The following is a 22146-nucleotide window of genomic DNA, read 5'->3' on the forward strand; positions in this document are numbered from 1 at the left end:
TTCACTGAAAGCAAAATATGAGCAGTAAGGTTGGGTAAAGATTCAAAGGCTGGTTTGCTTCCTTTCCCTGGGGCACATCAAGGCTGTACTGTTTGCACTTTAGAGATGGATAGTGGGGAATTACTTAACCCAAAATGATGGAAACAATTCAGACTATAATAATATAGCATGAGAGTTTCTCACATTACATCTATTCCCCATACTGCTGGCTATATTCTGCTGTCAGATTCACGTGCATTGGATTCTGGAGGAACTGTATTCAAAGCCAAAATGCATTTCATTGTCTTTCTGAAGTCTCTGTACAGTTTAGTTGCTAAATCCTGAGCTCAAGGACTGGGGACAAAGCTTGTCTAAACATTTCCCGGTGTCTGTCTCTGAAATTCCCATCTGCTGTGTTTTATTTTGAATTTCATGTTCCTACTTTCCTAAAAACACAAAGCAGAAACACACGTTTCCTCTGCCCAGGAGTGCAGGAATCACCAAATTTCCCAGCAGGTTCTCTCACAACATACGATGGATCCAAGTTTGTCTAAAAATGCTACAAGCCCTTTGTGTAATAGAAAGGGAGGAGACCAAAAACGTGGGCCAAGTTTCTGAGTGTTAAGAACACCCCCCACTACCCAAAGGGACTCCATATCCTGTTTCCTCTCCCAAAAATTTCACCTGGCTTTGGGTTTCATTAGGAGAAATACACATTGTTCGAGTCCAGGCTCTAAGTCTTTGGTTCATGGTTCCTGCTGACACTGCAGAGACTACAAGAGCCACGAAAGCGGAGTCTGACCTGGGGGCTTCAAATTTACTACAATAGCAGAGCAAATTAAATGGAGAGCACATTAAGCGGGTTGGGAGATTGTTGTTGACCAACAAATCTTCATTAAATTCCCACACCAAGCTGTGCTGCACCTCCGATGAAACTGATTATTGTGTCTCCATCTGTTTCAACTATTTCTCCACCAGGCTTAAAAGAAATTCAGACTTTCTTTAGGTCTACTTAGAAATAAAACACAGTATTAATCCACCTTGCCCCAGGTATGCACCTAGTTTGGAGGTGCTGGTGCATCGTTCAAATAGCCAGGTTCTACTCTCTTCACCACCAGTTCTTTACTGCCCTGGTTTTTGCTAGCTCTTTTATTTACTGCCAGTGTCTCACAGAGACTTTGTTCACTGTTTTGTGGTGACTTTCTGGATTAGTGGTTTGCATTACCAAATACAAGGTCTGAGATCAGTTCCTGGCACTGCTCTCCACACCTTTCCACTCAAGAGCCACCAGAATGAACCCCAAGAGTTCACACGACTCGCACCACCCCACAGCAAAGCCTGTGCTCAGCATAACATCAGCTTTCACAGGATTAAGAGTAAAGCCCTTTCCTGATATTCATGACTGAAGGGAAGCTGCCACAACTGGTGCCTCTGACAGCCTTCCCCGCAGGCCACTACTAGAAATAGAGCTCCACAGGTAAAACCCAGGTGCCAAGCTACTCTGCTTTATGGCCTTTCAAAACACTCTGCCCAATTTAGACCAAACAGAGAAAGGTCTGAAGAAGAAGTGCAAGAAAAGCAAGGGGAATTAAACAGCAGTACTGAGAGTTACATAGCTTTAGCATCTACAGTGTACCTGCAGAGCAGGATCTTCTACCACAGGCTATCCTTGCCTTAAGGTAAGACGAGAAACAATTATTAGCTATTTATCTTCTGAATACAAGGTAAGAAACAAAAGGTACATGCAGATACACCATGAATGAGGGAGTTAGTCTTTAGCATCATTCTTCGCCAGATAACATTTATGGTGGCCAAACTACGTGTTGGCCACGGAGATTGGCCGTACCCCATCCTGTGTTGTCCTCAGAGTCAGACAACCCTTGCAAAACATGGATGGGACTCAACCTTTTCTGCATCAAAGAGAAGGCATCAATTATTTAGGTTTATGCAGCAGCACCTCAGCATGCAGGCTGTTACTTCCTCACAGCACTTGGGCACTGAAAGGCAACCTCCCCTTCACAAAGGCGCCTGTTGTGTCCCAGGCAAGACTGAAGAGCGCAACCACAGCAGCTGCCTTCTGATGGGATCTGAATTATTTTTTGCTAGTGGTTAATTGGCTTCCAGCTCTAGAAGAAAATTAGTTCTGTTCTTTTTGTACCAGGTGATCTATGACATTTGGGGGCACATATTTTTAACTGCTAGTTTGTTTTAGGAGTATGGTAAGAGTTAACCTAAAGGACAAATGACTAGAAATACCTGTAATCCCAAGAGCTAACACAAATGGTGGGAAATTCTAGACCTCAAATCAGCTGTGCTACAGAATATGATGAGTTCCTATTTTTTTTTTCCTTTCAGCAGAATTAATAGCAAGATTTTACAATGAGGAGAAAGCAATTTGCTTAGCTGACTTGGGATTTCATCTCCTTCCATTGCATCTCTTAGACTATACACTCATCAGCAAGCAAGTCTCAGCTCGGTTCAGTCTCAGTCTGACCTCTGTACTAACTTGATTTATTGTTTTTAGTTCTCAAATAGTATATTAAATTATACCCCAAAGGGTCTGATTAGAACTGGCCAGTATTTTCATGATTTATAATGGGCATCTGGATCTGCATGGGTAGCATATGTGTTATGTCACTGCTATAGGAGGAGTCTGTATTGGTCCATACCAGTGTGCTCCAAGACAAAAGCGTGTCAAATTCCAATAAGCTTTAGTTCACAAACCTGATTTAACAGGTGGCCAAGCTTGCACTGGGACTGACCGTAGTTCTCATGGTGGGAGTAAAACAAAACAGCTGGATTGCTTCTAGCCATTGCATTATGAGAGGATTTCCATTCCTTTCTCTTGTTCTATTTCTATCTCACAGAGCTTAAGAAGGTGTTAATCCTTCCCAGTTCTGTCGCCAGAAACCTGGGCAACAGGAGCTTGCTATCAGCTCTGTGGTTTATCTTTCTGCCAGAAGATACTGGTGAGAAACACAGGCTACTGGAACTAGCCTTCCAAACCTGTCTGAGTCCTGCCATGGCTATCACATCATTGCTAGAAAATCTCAGATCAGAGAGGCTGGAATGAGAGAAAGAAAGATGAAGAAACACTTAGAAAGACAATGCAGTTGTTCTTAAGTCTTAAGGTCACTGCATTTAATAAGGGATCATGCTCTTTTTTTTTAGGGTTATCTCTAAGAACAACTTTGCAAGCACGGAAAGACAGGTATCAGGAGCACAGCATGGTGATATAGGGTTTCTGTGTTCTTGGTTTGATTTTGCATGTTCCGAATTCTGTTTTGAACACCAAAGCCAAAATCTGCTGAAGCATTCCTAGGAAACCTTGACCGCCAGCATAGAAGTCCACACTTGATCATGACTTTCACCTCATAACGTAAGCTGCCTTTGACTCATTAGAAGTGGGCGCAGCTTTTAACCCGAATTAAATCCAAGGGTGACTCCTTACCCTGGTTCAGCTATCACTACAAGTGTTAGGCAGCACTCTGCCCCTAGGTTGCCTCCCAGCTCAGACTTGTGGAGAGATGTAGAAAAAATCATCCAACTTAACTTTACCATCTCCACCTGTGCAGTATGAACAGCAGTGTCTTCCTCCCAGACTCACTGTAATAACAACTATAAAATGCATTCCAGTGCTCAAGAAACACCAGGGAACCAGCCGCTTACCTCCTGCTGTTTCCCGTCTTCCTTCCTAGCGGGTTGCTCAGCCCTCCTGCTGTGCCAGTGTAGGGATATGTGCCTGCTGTCTCCTGTCAGTTGGGTAGCATAGAGCTGTCTTCGTGGTGCTGGTAGAGGCCATGGGGCAAGAACAAAAAGCAGTGAAGCTGTCAAAGCTCCCAAACAGAACAAACCCAAAAAAGAGCAATATATTGTTTTTGAGATAGAAGAATATACCAGAGCGAGTCACAGGGGAAAGGGCTTTGCATTGTGCCATCCTTTTAGTTAAATCCTTGGGGAAAAACCCATTCATTAGTAATGGGATTCTTTGAATTCTGAAGCCTGATGTTTCCAGCACTGGGCTGGAGGACACTGCTATATTAGTTATTGTTAAAGCAGCCTCATCCACCTTCAGATGGGGCCTGCTGAACTCTGGTGGGGACACAGGACACCAGCCTCAGGGACCCTATTACAGCTGGGGTTCTGTGCAAGGCACGGTGCCAGACATCCTTGGCCTCTGAACAGTTATTGCTGAAGCAAGAAACAAACATGGCTTCTGCCTCAGACCATTTTGGAGGTGACCTGGGAAAATTAGATCAGGCTAGATTAAGAGTATGCAACACAGAGTAAGCCTGAAGAGTAAAGCCACAGCTGAGAGACTGGAAACAACACCCAAGTGACACTTTGTCTTTCTTTCACGAAGCTAGATGCAGTGTGCCCCAGCAACCTGTCTGTGGCTTTCTCGTGTTCAGCTGGAATTGGGATGTCTGAATCGACACCCCTTACAAAGTAGACAGTATGCAAAAGAGTGTAGCAGTTGGGCTGCTTGGCAGCTGCAGTTTCACCCCAACAGCCACCGAGAGGGAGCAGAGAATGTACCCTGCGGCGTACAGCACTAACAGGCTCTGCCTCCCACACAGCGACAGCGCTGAGGTTGAAATGCATCACTGCAAATGTGAGCCTCCAGTCCACTGGATCTGCTTCAGAGAAATAGATTCAGCACATTTCAGGCAATCTGTGAATAAACCCAAGCTTGTACCTCTTGCAGGGTCATGCTGTACTAACATCATCCAGTAATGAGAGCACCACACGCTCTCTGCAACTGCAGGCTGCAAATATGGGTAGAGCATTACTACAAGTCATAGAAAAGCGACTAGGGTTTGTGGTGTTCAGGGAGGGTGAAGGCTTTGGAGTGGTTGTACCAAAACACAGTGTCAGCCAGACAGCCCAGCTGGTTACTGGCAGCTCCAAGAGGAAATCGAAGTGGCACACATTACTCCTGATTTACAGCAACCTGCATCAACTTCCCAGCCTCTCTTTCAGAAATGTTTCATCCTTCGAGTTTTTCAGTGATCTTCTGAGGGTGCTTCCAGAAGATAAAACAGAGTTTACCCATTCAGAGTATACCAGCTTTCATCTTGCACAAGTCATTGCTGGAGGCAATAGAGATAAAGCATGTAACAACCCTTGTGTACAGGAGAAGAGCCAGCCATACACAGGAAGAACTGAATTTTAGGCAAGCTTGTCTTCAAGTGGGAGCACAGGGATAGCAAGAGTGTCTCATGAACGTAGCATGTCCAAGAGCTGTTTAGCGCTACAATTCTGTAGATTGGGATTTTTGGTTTCCCAAGAGGGAGTGAAAAATATCAGCAAGGGAGGAGGGAGTTACAGACTGTTAGAAACTATCATCGGTCGAGTCTGATGGCTGAAGTCCATTGCAGAAGAAACTAGCAGTGATGTTGGATCTAGGAGCAGTCGCCTGGCAGGGAGCTGGAGAGACTCTCAAATACAGGTGTGCTGTTGCAATGACAAATAGCATGGAGATGCAGTAGGTGCATTTTGGACCAGCTACTGTCTTTGGGTCTGATTCTCTACCAGATCAGGTTGGGTTAATGGGTGTAAGGATGTACTGGACAGCTGAGAACACAGGAGTACCAAGGGGCTCCAGAGGGCCCAATTTTGCAGCTGAACTTCTGTGCTTACAGCCAAAAGCCCTGCATCTTTGCTGGGACTAGGGCTGGAGGGGAACTGACTTTCCTTTGCTTGCTTGCCAAGAGCCGAGTTCAGGTCCTTAGAGCTCTACAGTGCTCTCGCTCCAGCTGATGACTTCATGAACACCTAGAGTCGGGAGGAACACAGCTCCCTGCACAGCTTTAAACGTTTGTGTTTCCCTGCATATGCTGATGACATCATTGCCACCTGAGGGCCTGAACTCTGGTCTTGGCAGGTAAAAGCCTTTTGGGTCACCTTACATTGGGGTTCTTGCTCTCGATGCATATTTATGTAACGATTGCTAGATGGCTGTAATTAAATGACTGTAAAGCACCACCTAAAATGCACTAGTAATAAATTCTTAATAGCTGATGCTATAACAAGCGGTTACAAAAAAATATATCGTAACATGCAGATTGTTAACAGTGTCTGGGCCTGTTTAATGCACAGCTTTAAATAGTTACAATGCACACTATTAAAATGGCATGTAAAATTTGTAACTAGTAAATAAAAGGTCCAATTCAGCAACAAAATATACCCAGGCTTCAGTGGTGAAGAAGCCACAGAAAAGCTGGACGAGCTATCTCCTCTTACCTCTGCAATCCTTCTGGTGGTGCTACTTATCAGCCGTGGGTTCTGTAAAGCATACTCCATGTGCCCACTCCTGCCTGATGCAGACTCTGCCCCTGCTTCTGTTCTGACTCAGAAACATGGTTAGGATCCCATTTATATTACAAAAATGCGACTGTGTCCAGAAAACCCTTGGGTTTGCATTCCATGAGGAAGGGGTGGGTCAGGAAAAATCCATTTAGCTGCCCATATTTTTCACTTCTCTCTCATCCAGTCAAAGCTGCAGTGTGGGCAGCATCTCTACAGAGATGATTTCCCGTGGCTAAAGAATAAAATAAATAGACATGCAAGACCCAGAAAAATCAGCAAAATCAGAAAGTGGCCAGGTTTTTGGCCATTTGGCACAACGTTGCTGCGCATGAAAGGATGGCTGCTTCTGTCTACCCACTGTCAGGAACCACACACATGGTTGGTAAATACAAATGTACTAACCAGCTGATGACAAGAGAGTATTTTATACTACAGTTACAGACAAGAGCGAGGCCACCCTGCCTTGGGGCCTGCATGCTGATGTACATCCTGAAACAGTCAAGACCATAGGGTCTGAGCCCTGCTGGCTGGCCCACAGACTTGCTATGAAAAAATTAGACATTTTTGAGGCTTCTGAGGCCTGGCAACCCATAACATCAGTGGAAGCTGTGGCAAAATCAGCATATTTGAGAACCAGGATGGGCTGATTAATTTCTTCCTTACATTTGAGTTGCGCTTTGCATCAGAAATGTCCCTGCTGATTTCCCTGGATGTCACATGGAGGAAAGTTCTACATGGACAGAGGAGAGGTGTCACGATCCCTCTCCAGTTAGGATAGAAAATTTGGTACCAACGCAATACTGAGGGGAAAAAACCCCAATCAGATGCTTTCCTCTTCCTTGTGCTGCTCAAAGCTGTCCAATACAGAGATTAATTTAGCTAGTCTGCTCCTCAACATAGGCTCTGCGTGGTCTGTTTAGAGCGAGGCCATCTAAATGGATTTTGCCAAGTCACACCAAGTGGGTGCCTTACCCTAAACATATAGTGGGTTAAAGTTGTGGGTCTGGAAGCCTCTACTAAATTTGGAAGTGCTGTTCAGATTACATCCTCCAGCTGCTGGAGGGATTTTCTTACAAACAGTTGGCTACTGAAATACCTCGTGCCTCCCTGGAAACCGCCTCTATCTCAGCTTTCAAGTCCAGCCAGCCCTACCTCAGTCATCGCTGTATTTGATTCATACCATCTATATCCTGTAGCGCTTCTAGTAATTGATAAATTACAGCTCCAGCAAGACTATCGGGTTAAACACCAAGGAAGAAAGAACGATGACAGTAATATTTGTCATTTGTGTGGAAATGTAGCAACACAAAACCCTCTCTCAAACATATGTTATCTTGGAGGAATCTTTCCTAGGGATAGGCTTTCGGAGAAATGTTTATGACTTTTGAATACACGATAGACATGAACTTGACACGACCTACTTTGGCCAAGCCCTGGGCTTCAGCCTGGTCTTTTACCACCACAAATAAAACAGTCTACTTGAAGTGCAGTCAGACTGATATCTTCACTGAGATGACAAGGTTACTGCGCGTACCAGCTTGAGAAAAAACAGGATGTAGAGCACTTTGTTCTTAGGATTTAAAAATTGAGAAATATTTTTACTAAAGCCAGAGGAAAATGGCTATGTTCTACCCATACACAAGAGCCAATACAATGCCTGGGATGATTAAAATATTCATTATATCATTGAAATGAGAGCACTGACATCCTTATATTGTACTCAGATCCATCCTTTATCTTGGCACTGGAAAATGCAAGGAAAAGCAGAGGATATAGAGGCTTTCTGCTAAACATCCTAGACACAAGAGTTGATTTTTCCTCCAGACTTCCCACAACATCATGCCGCAGGGTTTCATGTCGCCCCATCTCAGCCTTCACAGCATCCTCTCAGCTTGATCTGGTACCAATGTAATGCCAAATTGTCAAATTACACTGACTTTTGAGTTTGTTCTTATTTAATTAAATACTATGGTGTTGGAGAAATTGGATAAAAGGTGGCACGTTTCCAAGGACTGAGACACCTGTCAAGGGATACATGTCTCTAAAGGCCCTCTCCTCAGCACAGCACTGAACAGCACTAACTGTGGTAAGGATAAAGCTGTAGTCACTGAATTAACTGAAAAACAACCCAGGCATCCACAGTATATGCAGTCCACAGGGGCATTCACTGCTGGGAAGAGAGGAAGCCTAAACATTCAGGAAGGAGAGGCTCTCTGTGAGCTCTCACAGGACCACTTTCCTTTCTTCCTGGGATATTCCACAGATAAGAAACTGTTGACCTGGCCACTCTCATAGCCCAACCGCAGCAAAGTCACTAATGGATTTCCATCAGCCCCCCAGAAAGGGGGCTAGAGATGCAGGCCTGGCATGGTGACACATACAGCCTGTGTCATACTCTAGGTCACTCTAGATGATCAGGATGACCTTCTGCTCTGCAATAGGCCTCTTTGATTGCAATTCTCCTGCTAGTCATAATTAAGGAAATTCTATTACACAGTTCAGATACAATTACAGTTGTAGTACAAACCAATTCAAAATTAATCTAAATAGAATGGTAAAATTTGTCTTACGTGATTGAATAATTACTGCAATACAACTCCAGTAGGACAAAGATCAGGAACATTTCATATGAATATGGTTCAGAAACGGGCACTTTAAAATTGTACTGCTCATTTGTACAACACATCACAGAAACAGATCCACTGTAAAAAGCGAATATAGAGGAATTGAGCTGAGAATCATTAAAAACATATTTTTAAAATGAAGAACCACATTATTACATATAATCAGTTTCCTTTCACACTAGCTTGTTTTAATCTACTCATGCTCCTTATAAAACATTACACAAAATTTTAATCATAGCATTGTTTTCTTTAAATAAGTGTATTTCAGTAAATGACACTTGCATGTGTAAATTTAGTGAGTTAAAATGTTAGACTGACGCTAAAATTGAGCAGTCATTTATTCAGAAAAAAATTGCCTTGTTTTCCTGTCTGTAAATTTTCTATGGAAAGCTATTATTTTTTTCAGTGTATTCATTATTCAACATATTAGTTGAACAGTCCTACAGAGAATTCTCTGCTTTTGAATCATTCCCAGCCTGTTAGTTCCAATTATTTCACATTTGAAATTTGAACCCCAGTCCTTCATTTTTATTGGACATAGAGTTTACGCGAACTGATGCTGTTCTCCAGTTGAACAAATGTGACCAGAATGCAGATGGAACAAGTAAGTTTTGTACACAGCGTCAGCAGTCCATGTCTGTGTTTCAACAGGAGTAAATTCTTTAGCTGTAATACAAGAACAATGTGAGCACAAGCATAAGTCATCTTAGGATAATTCTGAAGAAGCACACCCATCTTATAAAGACCATTATTCCACAACTTTCAATATCCACGTAGCACACACTACCTTCTTTCGCCAAGCCTACGCAGTTATGTTCCCTTCTAGAAAGACAGCTTAAAAAAAAAAAAAAATCTCTGAAGGACCACTTTTCCTAAGGTGTGCTATATTTCAGAATTGTCCATCCAGCTGTTACAGGGATGGAGTTATGGACCTGGAAAGCACAGCGCCCAGAAGAGCCGCGTGATTGAGTTGCCGCCTGTCCCTCCCCATCTTAATGACAGCCTCAACGCCACAACGCTACCAGGACTTTTGGGCAGTGCCCTGTAATTCTTCACTCCCTTGAGGCTTAGGAAAGCAAGGCTGACAGCAGCCTTCAGTCTTCTGAGGCTAGGTAATATGAAAATCAAAGTATATATACAGTGGAGAAGGCAAGATGAAGGGATAACAGGCAGTAGTAAATAAGAAAAAAACAAAACAGTTGAAAGCAACTTTATAGGGAGCGAGAAGTGCCCTAGAGTGGTCATTAGCCACACTGCAAGGAATGAGGTACATCAAAAAGGGGAACATTTGCTGCAGATATTATGAGGTGGGAAGGATTGGAGGAGGCTGTTATTCTTGGAAGTATTTAATGAACTGGCAGACGGCCCTGTGGTCAGGACACAGGAAATGCAAGTCCCATTTCTGCTGCAGACCTCCTGTGTGGGCTCAGAGAAGTCACGCTGGTGTCTGAGATCACCAGCGGGAGCCAGGCAGACCTGGCGCAGTGGGCACTGGGGTGGCCAGCGTCAAAGAAGCTATCAAAATCGATGGGGGACATCCGTTCCAGTGGGGGGATTCCCCCATGCCTCATCTTGCATAAAGCCATCCAAAATGGGCAAGAACATCTGCTTTTGTTTTCACAGTAAAAGCTGACACTGGAGGAGATATGCACATTTGAGAGGGGAGCGCATTCCCCAGTGGAGCTCTTTGTAATACAAACAATACAAGACCATCCTGGGAACATCACTATTTGATGAAAACTTACTGCATTCAAGAGGACAAGGCTGCCTGTGAAGGTGGCAGAAGAAGGTGTACCGACAGAAGAGAGGGCCCCTCTTGGCAGCTGGGTGGCAAGGCAAATCACCCAAGTGCATGGCAGAACGGTGGCTTCTAGTCAATGTTCAGTGGCCTAACACCGACACAGTCACTGCTTTCCTCCTTCATTTCTGTGGACAGTTCAGGGACTTAGTTGCTCCATTTCTCCTTCAGCAAAACAGTGGATTAATATAAAGGTGCAACGAGCTCCCAAAGCAGGCTAGTCTTCAGGCTGTCTCTCTGTCTTTGTGCATGCAAAGACAAATGTTTTTAAACAAAATTACACCAAAATGTGAACTTAGGGCTAGTACCTTGATGGGAAACTAGGAAAACCTTTCACCACTTAGCATTTGGAAATAAATTGTCAATGGAGGTGCTTGAACATGAATGCAACCTATTTGTAAATGGGACAGCAGTTCAGCAGAAAGATGGAAGGTTTCAGGTTTTCTGTCCTGGACTCTTCTACCCCAAACCACCCCTCAAATCCTTTAGGCAAAAGACATTCAGCAGTCAGTGACAGAGCAAGACTTTGACTCATTGGCTACAACTTCATCCATGTCCTAGACAGATGCTTCTGTTCTAAAGCTGCCTGAGTTGACAGAGTTCCCAATATCTCTGTAGTGCAGATCCTTGACTAATTTTTAGAACATAGAAAAAAAAATATATATTTTTAATAATTTCTTAAAACGTAAGTCTCGTAAAAATAGTTTCTATTGCCCTCTTCAAAAATCCTCCCAACAGTTCAACTCTATAGCTAACACAAGGAACCACTATTTCAAAAGAAACGTATCACATGGGAACAGAGTAATTCCAGACATAAATTGATGCCTAAAAAACCTGTTTCTCCTTGTAATTAAAGTTCTTACCTTAAGATTCAAAATGGGACAGTTCTTGGAGGGGGCAGAGAAGAGAGGAATGCAAATGAAACAACCTATTAAAAAAAAATATTAATGCTCATATGAATGGCAGCTGGAATGACTATAACTTACTCATGCAGATTCTTTCTACCATGGACATTTTTCATCTGGACAACAAGTATGGCTGGCAACTACCATCAGAAAGAACCAATATACTCCTTACAGAGTTTCCCCTGTTGAAGCTGACAATTAAGAGTTAACCAGTGAATAGATTTTGCATGACCAATTCTGTTCAGCTCAGCTCAGTTTGTTGAGCAAATTATAAAAGACAGATCAGATAAATTATATATAAGCAAGTCTTAGTTACATGGTTAAAGGAAAAGCTCAGCATACCAAATTAGCAACCTGTTTATATACCCACTGAGTAGCTACATTTACACAAAACATTTTCTGTAGCATTACCTCTTTCCATTCGAAAGCAGAACTCTTGCGCTGGCATATCGAGGACCGATCTGTTTCACTGCAGTAGTAATAGTGCCTAGAATCCCAAATAGGAAGTGGGAAAGTTCATACTACTATGAAAAAACCTTTAAAAATATAATCATGAAGTTTTAATCGACTGTTTGACGTACCTAGAAAGAAGGGTTGAGTAGTCAGGTTACAATAAGCCTGCTGAGGCACTGAGCCTACTAGTTTCAAAAAGCTGTAGCTTCCAATCTGCCATAATAATGTAAAACTTGATTTAAGAAGCGTAGGCTTCAAAAACCACAATATGGGACTATGGGAGCCACTGGACTGTTGTTCAGATTGCAACAGTATTCCCAAGTTCAGTCATGGCCTCTGCTGTGCTAAGTATATAAACACATGATAAAAAGACAATCTCTGCCCCAAAGAGCTTACTGCTGTAACCGTGGGCAAGCTTTGTGAGGGGGTAAGGGAGGGTGAGGAGAGGGCGACCTCAGAAACATCTCTGGCTGGTGGTGAACGTCTGCCCTCCACCTTTTAGGATGGCCTGGGACTCCCTGTGCAGCGGGGACTTACTGCGCCCCAAGATCAGAAGCGCCTCAAGCCGGACGCCTGGCAGCCCGAGCAGTGCCGAACCACCGTCCCTGGAGGAGCTGCGGCGCCTGCTCTGGACACGCACACACCCCCCGGGGCACGTGGATGAAGTCTGGCCAAACCTTTACGTGGGAGACCTGTGAGAGAGAGGGAAGGGCTGAAAGTGTTAACACAATTCTTAGCCCCCACCCTGTAACCCTTGAAGTCATCTAGTCTCTTTTTAAAAAAAGAGAGCTGGGCACTAATTTAGTGCCTCACAGTAAGTCTAAGTGTTGAGGAAGGCTGAACTGTGCTTAGGATGCTGTAGCACAGAGACAAGGCATCCTAAGTATCCCAAAAGAATATTCCCCCTCTTGATTTATCCTTCTGCATTAGTACAGGAGTCCCACACTGCAACAGCCTGGTGGGGCCGTGGCATTGGTACTGCAGGCAGTCACGCCAGAGCCAGGTAAAACCGGGTCAGCCTTGAGTTCTACTCGCATTGCCAGATGGCATCAGTCCCCTGAATTGATGGATGCTCAGCAGAGGTGACTTGGTGAGAATGCAAACCAGAAAACTTGTGGCTTGTGCAGAAATATCATCACCACCACCTTTTTATCTTTTGTCAGTTGAGAAGAACCTAAACTGATGTTTGGGGGGAAAAAAATGCAGAAAACATAAAAGTCAGTTTCTTAATGAGCCATTTCTGCCTTGAAGCATTTTGGTGGACACCTTGTACCTGATCAACCTGTCAGAAAATAGCCACTACAACTTCATGCAGTTTTAACAAACTGCGCCATCAGAAGCACGTTCTACCCTGCATTGTCACGCAGCAGGCAAATATAACCCCCCTGTCCTTCTTCCAGGTACATCGCTCGTGACAAAGAGCAGCTGAGCCGAATGGGCATCTCCCATGTTGTGAATGCCGCTGCCGGGCGATTTCACATCAACACCGGACCCAAGTTCTACAAAGATCTGCCCGTGGATTACTACGGAGTAGAAGCAGAGGACAACCCAAACTTTGATCTCAGCATTTACTTCTACCCAGTTGCTCAATACATAAAAGCAGCACTGAATTCCCCAAGAGGTAACTAGATCAGCTGTGCATGTTGCATACCTTCTGCAAAGAAGCCAAGTAGGGTAAGTTATCAAATAGTATTTGGCATAAACCAACCACCTGCAGATGTGGTTAAGAATGGAGATACCCAAACCAAGGAGCAGCACACCTGCCTCCTGAACTCCCGCAGCGAGGGGGAGTTCCCCTGTTCCCCTGAAACAGGGAAGGATGCACTGAACAGGCTTTCAAAGGAGTTTTCCCTATGCCTAGTGCTATTCATTAGCAAAAGACTAAATAGCAAGTATCCCTTATTACCTATAGGAACACACTGACCTGGGAGGAGGCACACACCCTTGATCTTTTCAAATTAGTGACAGGGTTTAAAATAAAAGCTGGGATGGGGTAAAAAGACAAGGGCAAGCATCATATTTGGGCAAGAAGTATCAGCTATAATGCTACAATCTGTGCAAGTGCTACAAACACAGGATAGGGAAGAACTTGCTGGGAAGCAATTCTGCAGAAGAGAACCTGAGCAACACCACCAGCCAGGAGGTAATGCCATGCTGTTGCTAGGAGTATACCCTTGAAATAGAAAGATAACCCGCAAAATCCTTGGACTTGCTAAACCCAGGCCAGGTACAATGCCAGAGGCCTGGGGCTAGTGGGAGATCATTAAGGACAAACCTTCACAAAAGCAAGTCTCCACTGCGCCACAAAACTGTACAGATACCCACTCAAAAGTAAGTGATTTATTAGGAGATCAGTTATACACTCAGCAAATTGTTTTGCTTGCATCATGGTGAGCTTTAATATCAATGAGGATCCGAAAATACTAACTACCCAGCTTAATCATAGGCAGTTAGTAGAGCTAATCTACACCATACAATCTAGGAAAGGGAGACACAGTAACTGATAATAGTGCACCTCCATGCTAGATACCTCAGCATTTACTGCTGTTTGGAGGGCTAGTTCCATCCTGCTAGAAAGTATTTGCCTTTGTGAAATTGAGGGCTGCGTTTGGATTTCAAAACCACCAACATATTCGGGGAATTTGGATCTGCACCTATTTCTATTACAGCATATGCTATTTGCAATTCAAGTCGTTATTGGTGGTGTTCCAGAGAAAGGTAAGATCCAAAATCTTTTCATAAGCATGTAAAAGAAATAGTTCCAAATCAATTTACAAAAGACAGAAAACAACAGATGAATTGTGGAATTGTGGTGGCCACAAAAGCAAACAAAACCAGTGCTTTGCAAGATGCATGCCCAAATACTGAAAGTTATGAATGCAGAACAAGTTGGGGCTCAAGGAAAACACAATGAACGCATCATGTCTAGAGTGCATATTTATCCCTACTCCCATGCTTTTAGATATTGCTTTACTGAACTCCATATGGAAGCAGGGTTCTGGGAATGGAGACAAGGTGAAACGCAATCATATACAGTCCAGCTGTTGCTGACATTCTTCATTTTAAGGAAAGTGCAACAGTTTAGAAAATATATAAACAAGATGTTCTGGAAGCATAATTTCCTGAGGTACAGAAATTTAGCAGCTAAATACCCATGACCTGTGCAGGGATGAGACAGGGAGGGGATTGTTACTCACATCATTTAGAAGAAGAGAAAAAATGGCATTTATTATAAGCAGTGATGCTGAACAAAAAAATTATACCAGGTGACAAGAGGCCTGTTCGTATTAAACTCAGGATGTAACAAGGTACTTCTGTTTGATTGAGAAGTCATTTAAGACTGCTGCTTTACTATTACAAGCAAATTCAACTTTTTTTTTAATGGAATGGAATTATCTTTTTCACCTGGGAGGATAAGTCAAAGTTAAGACTATATGAGGCACAAACATATTTAAAACTATGAACCAAATACTCATTAGAATTAAGTAAGAACTGTTACTCCCATCATGCTTGAAGAACAATTCCGGTGCTTTACACCAGAAATCAGCATGGTCAGATTTATTCCAGATTTCTACCTTAGCTGAACAGAATACGTCTTTGGTGATGTAAGGAATTTATTTTTAAGGCAGTTTCTTCAAATCCAGATGCCAGAGCATGAGTGAAAGGAAGCAGGGGAGCGTGCACTCACATACTCCTCATTGGGAGCTATTCCTGTCACAGTGATCAATGGCTGCATCACACCCTGAGTGACTACCTTCATCATCTTCGTCGTACAGATTAAGAAATACAGGCACTACTATTGCAGCCATACCATATAAGCATTATTTTATGAACTCTGCTTCCTTGGCTGCCTTTCCTTCAGCACAGCCCACGTAACAGAGCTGTTTGGGAAGGCTTAGCCAGGAGCAAGCAGATGCACAATCTGCCCCCTTCTCTGCAAGGAGAAACACGGTGTCAGGGAAGTACTGGCCTTCTCCCTCAAGCTCGTGGGGCCACACCTTGAATAGCAATCTAGCCCCTTTGCATGGCCACCTGTAAAATTTGTATTTTTCTGGAGTGCAGCTAAACCGAAGCGTCAATCAGCAGGGTTTGGTAAAGTCTAGCAGAAGAGGGAAGGAAAGAGAACTTGAGAGCACAGATGAAAGCATGCCATGAAAACTATTAAATTAACACCGTGCAGAGTGAAAGATTCCCAAGTAGAGAGCTTCTCCTTTTATTGACCTCTGAACACATTTAAAACAGGCAGGTTAAAAATCACCCATTAACTTCCTGAAATGGCAAACCCTCTGAATAGCATTTCCCTTCTTCCACTTCACTGGAGCAAATGAAAAGCTAGGCTCCCTCTCCTGCCACCGCCTTCTTGGTGGTGGTTATGAAAGAAGCTTAACTTAGGAGAAAAGGGTCCTTTCTCTTGATTCTGCTGTAGGTGCCTTACGTACATCAGTTTCACCTCCCACTCTCCAGCAGATGACAGCCCTTACCTGTTCCAGGAGGCGTGGGAAGAAGGGACATGCCACCATTTAAAGCTCTCCATAGGCTTTTTAGTGTTTTCAGCTGTGACAAAATAGAGACTTGATTAGCCAAGAAATAGACAATTGATTCTGCACCTGGCTACAGGACAGTGGCTAAAACGTAACAGGAGATGAGAAAACCATGGTGGAATGGGAAGAGCCCCTGGGGTCCACTAGCCCAGCTGAGCTCTGCTCCTGGTGAGCAGCATAATTCTGCTGGATTCAATGGAGCGAGGGCAGCTGGGGCATTCACTCCGGGTGACAGTCTGGAGCCTGGTCTTAAGCCAAACTGAATCCATCCTGCAAGAAAGCAAGGGCTAGTTCAGGACATTTAGCTCAGTTAATGATGAGTAGCAGAAGGACAATAAGATATTATGTGTTTTAATTACTAATTTGTTCAACAACATTGAATTTCCCAACTTGATTTTGGCCAACAAAGTTGAATGTGCAAACTTTATCCCTAGTGCAAACCCTTTGATGTCAGTAGAGTTACAGCAGGCATGAGCTGGTAATATCCATAATCCGTTGTTAAAAACCAAGTGTTATTGTTCTGCACAAATCCCAGCCAGATGACAGTTATTGTCTGCCTCTGCAAAAAGTAGCTTGAGTTGTGCGGTGCAACATTTCAAATAAGGATTGCAAGATTTAATAATGCCAGAAGCTAAGTGCCACCACTTCTCCTCAGTTAATCCCATTATTCCTAAGGGATCCTGTTACACGCTCAGAGAGAAGGTTGCAACACGGCCCTCTAATGTGGGATCAGTCCAACTTCTCTTTGCACTGTATGTTAAAACAAATGGGAGCGGGGAAGGCAGATTTGGAGGATGTCAGCTTGGGGCATGGATTCTGTAGTAGAGAAGATCTGGTTATAGCCCCCTTGCCCACCCCGTGACAGGGGCATGCACCACGACTGCCTCGGTGAAGGCTGCGGTCCAGCAGCCAGCTGGAAATCTGAGCCTTGGTGCTGGGACGGTGCATCTCGGCTGCTGCAACGCGCTGTTATCAAGACCACTGCAGTCAGCCCACATGGTGCAGACATGCTTCAGGTACTGTTTAAATGCAGTATATCAAGGTGGGTTCAGAGTGTCACTTTAACCCATTTACAGCTACTGCTAAGAGACAAGGGTCCAAGCCTGTAAACAGAACCAAATAGCAACACAATTGTTTCCTGACTCAAGTTTAACATTCAATTTGTTTGCTACAAATAATCACATAGTAAATTCAAATCTGCTTTCATTAGAGCAATTTTACGTTAATTAAATGATTTCACATGACTGATTTATCTGCAACAAACAGTCATTTTATTGTCACTGTACCAGCATTTATCATAACCTCTGTGCATGGTGAAACAAAGGCTAACAATGTGGAATAGATATTGCACATGTAAAAGAGATAATATACCTGCATCCTCATGGCAACAAGATTATTAGAGAGCCATGCAGATTAGATCCAAAGTCAATAGTTGGGGCTTGTCCAGTTTTTTGCTGAGACACCTTCTAAAGCTAGTTACTGATCTAGGAGGACTCTTGAAGTGCAGATAAGCCAGAGAAGCAGGGAAGAAAATTCAGTGTGTTCTTACTCGCCACCTCCTCCTCTCAGACACAGAGTTAGGTATAAAATGCTAGAGAGCCAGCCTGTACACGCGGGAGTCTGGAATTTATTCTGCTTTCTGTGCCCCCAACAAAAACACATCAGGCAATGTTTAACGGCAGCATCCATACTGGTGCTCTGCTCGGTCTTCAGTTCCAGACTGCAGGTGGGACTGAGCATTTTCCAAAGCAGAAGGCTCCATATGGGTGGAAAAAAAGTGGACCCAAGAACAATTTTACAGAAATTCGGTTCAGAACAGCAAGTCTCCTGTCCCCCATCCAATTTTTGGCCAAATTTAGACTGAATTTCAAAGTATTTAGTGATTCAAAAAATCAAAACCAACATCAAAGCCATCTCTTTTTGGCTGTTTTTTGTTTGTTTTTTCCCCCTCCTGGTGCAGTTCAAACCATAAATAGAAATTCTTTTTCTTTTAGTTGTAGAGGGCTAGCAGCTTAGAATTTTTCAGACCAAAAAAAAAAAAATCCCCCCAAAAAAGGTGTCCTGGTTCCAAGAAAATTTTTCAGAGCATGTTGTTCCTTGGCTTCTGTTATCTGGGGTATGCATTAGGGTGAGTAGGATTTCCCCAGTCCCTGCCACTACACTGCAGTTAGGCCTACTGCAAACTACTGAAGCATGGATTTTCCAGAGGCCTTTTGGACTTAGCCCTATTTGCAGTATTTCTTGAAGAGAAATTGTGCTCCTGACTCCTTTATGTTCCTCTGAAAATATCAGACCTGGGTTATCTGGGTCTGAAGTGCCTCCTCTGGGGAGGATAATACAGCGTACATATCCCACAAGGTTGGTGTGAAGGCTAATGGTAGTGCAGTACGTTGAAAAAAATGTCTAGTGAAAATTCAAATTAGCATTATCTTTTAGCAGGGGTGCAAAGCATTTTTCCATATTCCCATAAAAAGTAGGACTTCACTTCCAAGAATCCCCATGGAGTTAATGGAATTGACAGACAGATGTAATTTAACTTGAATAATGGCATCAGTATCTCAATAAATTCCGTGAAGCTGTATCTGAATGGGAAAACACAAATAGTAATCACTTGACCTTCTAATTCTGCAAAATTGACATTACGTTGGAAAAACCTCTTCCTTCCCCCAAAGGTTTCGATGCAGAGTCCAAGTCTGCTGTCACTAGAGCTGTTTTCACCGCTTCCTTGGAGACTATATTTGTCCCTTTATTTCTGCTGAAGACACGTCTATCCTTAGGGCTGAGCTCAGATTTCTCATGCCGGGATAACGAAAGGTGGCTGTGTCACACACATTGTGGAATTCAACACTTCTCTCAACCTGCTGGCCAGAGCAGGTTTTTACAACACATGCTCGCGCTCTCCGAGCATGTGGCTATGCCATCATCATTAGTCAGAACTGGAACGGTTGCTAAATAAATACTCTGTCACAAACAAAATGGGATTTAAGATGAAAAGCTGTGCACAAAGTACCCAGAATTAACACCCGGGGAGATGGAGGCAATCAGTCTGAGGTTTTTGGCTGGATGTAGGCTCATCATCCAACAAGGATATTTTTGTCTCGTTCCCTGGTAATAGAGAAATTAAGATGCTGTAAGCACAAACAAAACAAGGAACTAGGAAAAGCTGTCCATTCTTTCTACCCCTCCTCACATTTTACAGAGAAGCAGCATCTGAGGTACTTTATTCCATCTCCAAAGGAAAAAAAAGCAACATGGGATTGTTTTTACTGATTTTCATCTTTTTCTAGATATAAATGGTATTGTTGTTAAATTGCATTTTTGTAGAACTATACAACTAGTAAACAGGAGACCACAAATGTGACAGTCTAAAAAAATTAAAATTAAAAAAACCGCAGAAAATATTTCATTTCAAACTTATGAATATTTCCAGTGAAGAAGTGTTCCGAAATTTTCATGCTAAAAATACAACATCTTTTTAGCTGCCTTAATGGGAGATAGAGCGGTCCATTAGGTGGTCAGAAGTTCAAATTCAATTCTAACCACTGGTTACTTCAGTAATGCCCAATTGCTGAGCCATGGTCTCTGTGAAAAACTAGATCTGACTACAGCAAAGGACAAGAGAGTTTGAAAAATTTCAGGCATGGCTATAATTGAGTAGAACAACAGAACATTTTTTTCCAATTAAAATTTTCTCATCAAATCATACCATTTTTGTGAAAGTTGAAGCATTTTATAATATTTACAAGATGTACGTTTTCAGAGTCCAGAATGAGCTCTTGCGCACATCCAGAGGGAAAGGACTACAAACTTGAATTTTTCCATCTGAAAGCAACCCTTCTGACAAAGTTTCCTTTAATTTCACATAAGACCATTTAAAAAAAAGAAAGTGTTTATCTCCTTCCAGCATGGGGCAAAGACACACGTTAAAAACCTGGGAAGCAGTCATGATACAGAATTGCCTTTCTCTGGCTGCTTCCATTAGTGATCACAGCGGGGGAACTGAAAGCAGAACAGAGGGGAGGAGGAGCTACACTCCTGGATCCCTGGAAGGTCTTTCCTGAGGCTCGCTTACCGCGACATGGGAGGACTCACAAAGTTGTTCTTCATGAACTCTTGAAGATGCATACCTCACATTGAAATCTCTGGGGAACTCAAAACATTTCATAAACCATTTTTCTAATGATCACCCAACACAGAGGGAAGACGAAGGCATTAGGGAAGAACAGTGACTATAGATGTACAGGGTAGGCTATAGAAATAAAAAAACATAAGTAAGCTAGTGCAAATAGCACGTACAAACAGGCTCCTGTTCTTACTGGTAACACCCATTTTCCAACACACTTCCAACAAGGTCTGAGCAGCAGTCAGCACCTTCAGAAAGCGTTACTGCCCTAAGCAAAGAAGAAAAAGGGGCTTGTGGAAAACCAGGAGCCTTCTTGTAATAACAGTGAGCACGCCTGAGCCTTGCACATTTGAAGTCTCAAGTTTCCAAGCCCTCTGGTAGTAAGCAACCCACCAAGGCTTCTTCCCATAGCATAGCCTTCAAGTATGAAGAATTGAAGCTTTGCCAGCGAGTACATCACTCCCAAAATCATGTGTGAGCAAGCAGGGACACCATGGACAACAAGCTGGGCAGGAGAGCTAAGGGCATGCCATCAGGCTGACAGCTAAGCCCAAAGAAGCGCAAATCATGGAGCCTGCAATACAATTATGAATTTTCTGTCCCCAGCCATTAAAAACCCCATTGCTCCCCAACCAGCACTGCACCAGGTCTGCTCTGCAGAGCCGAGCACACCTGCTTGCTCAGCCCCAGTATCAGCACCACTTCCATCTCTGCTCCAGCACAATAAACCGCACCATTTGGCCTCCTGGCATAATTGCATTTCTCTCTCCTTTTTTTTCTAGGCAAAGTACTAGTTCACTGTGCAATGGGAATCAGCCGATCTGCAACTCTCGTCCTTGCTTTCTTAATGATCTGTGAAGATATGTCCCTTGCTGACGCAATTCAGACTGTACGCTCACACAGAGGGATCTGCCCCAACTCCGGCTTCCTCAAGCAGCTTTGGGAGTTGGACCTCCAGTTAGGAAGAGGGAACGGCAGAGGAGCAGAGGTCTGCTAGTGCCAAGGGGGCACGTCTCCTGGCACCAGACCAAGAGATGCTGCCCTTACTGAAGACAGTGCAAGGATGCTGTCAGGACTGCCCTGTAGCTGCACTGAGAAACGCCTTGGGAAATGGCTGAGCACAAGCAACTTGGTAGGAGTTCAGTATGTATATTTTGGGTAAGCCCACTAATGGAAAGAAAATGAAATAAAGAAGGATTCAAACTGGCAGTTTTGCCCACCTGGACCTGTTTGTTTAACTACCTGTTGGGCAGGGCATAGGGAGCAGTTGGATTTTCATGCAGAATTAAAAGGCAACACAGTCAACTTGAAAGAAGACTTTTTACTTGCTTATAACTGCATTTATGTGGCAAGGGGGAAAACGGCTAAACTAGTAAAAAGAAAAAGAAACCATGAGGTTTTTAAGCAAATC

The 22146-nt window shown here is 43.4% G+C and overlaps 1 protein-coding gene across 2 annotated transcripts; it reads left to right on the forward strand.

Annotated features, from left to right (window-relative positions):
• Nucleotides 1-12574: 12574 nt before the first annotated feature.
• DUSP13B (dual specificity phosphatase 13B) lies at nucleotides 12575-21938 on the forward strand. 2 transcript variants are annotated; one of them, XM_009817932.2, is made up of 3 exons: nucleotides 12575-12765; nucleotides 13472-13692; nucleotides 21518-21938. In XM_009817932.2, exons 1-3 carry the CDS (start codon nucleotides 12575-12577, stop codon nucleotides 21730-21732), a joined length of 627 nt encoding a protein of 208 aa, XP_009816234.1. In that variant the 3' UTR covers nucleotides 21733-21938. The 2 variants fall into 2 exon arrangements, 1 of the variants encoding a protein (XP_009816234.1); XR_009484094.1 differs by lacking the exon at nucleotides 12575-12765 and having other exon boundaries at nucleotides 13650-13745; nucleotides 21518-21554.
• The last annotated feature ends 208 nt before the right edge of the window (nucleotides 21939-22146 follow it).

Source organism: Gavia stellata, chromosome 9, assembly GCF_030936135.1.
Source record: "Gavia stellata isolate bGavSte3 chromosome 9, bGavSte3.hap2, whole genome shotgun sequence".
Lineage (NCBI taxonomy): Eukaryota > Metazoa > Chordata > Aves > Gaviiformes > Gaviidae > Gavia > Gavia stellata.

Coding starts and splice junctions, on each gene's coding strand:
- DUSP13B (XM_009817932.2), top strand. CDS start 12,575: ATGGCCTGGGACTCCCTGTGCAGCGGGGACTTACTGCGCCCCAAGATC. Junction 12,766..13,471: donor AACCTTTACGTGGGAGACCT/GTGAGAGAGAGG, acceptor TCCTTCTTCCAG/GTACATCGCTCGTGACAAAG. Junction 13,693..21,517: donor AGCACTGAATTCCCCAAGAG/GTAACTAGATCA, acceptor TTTTTTTTCTAG/GCAAAGTACTAGTTCACTGT.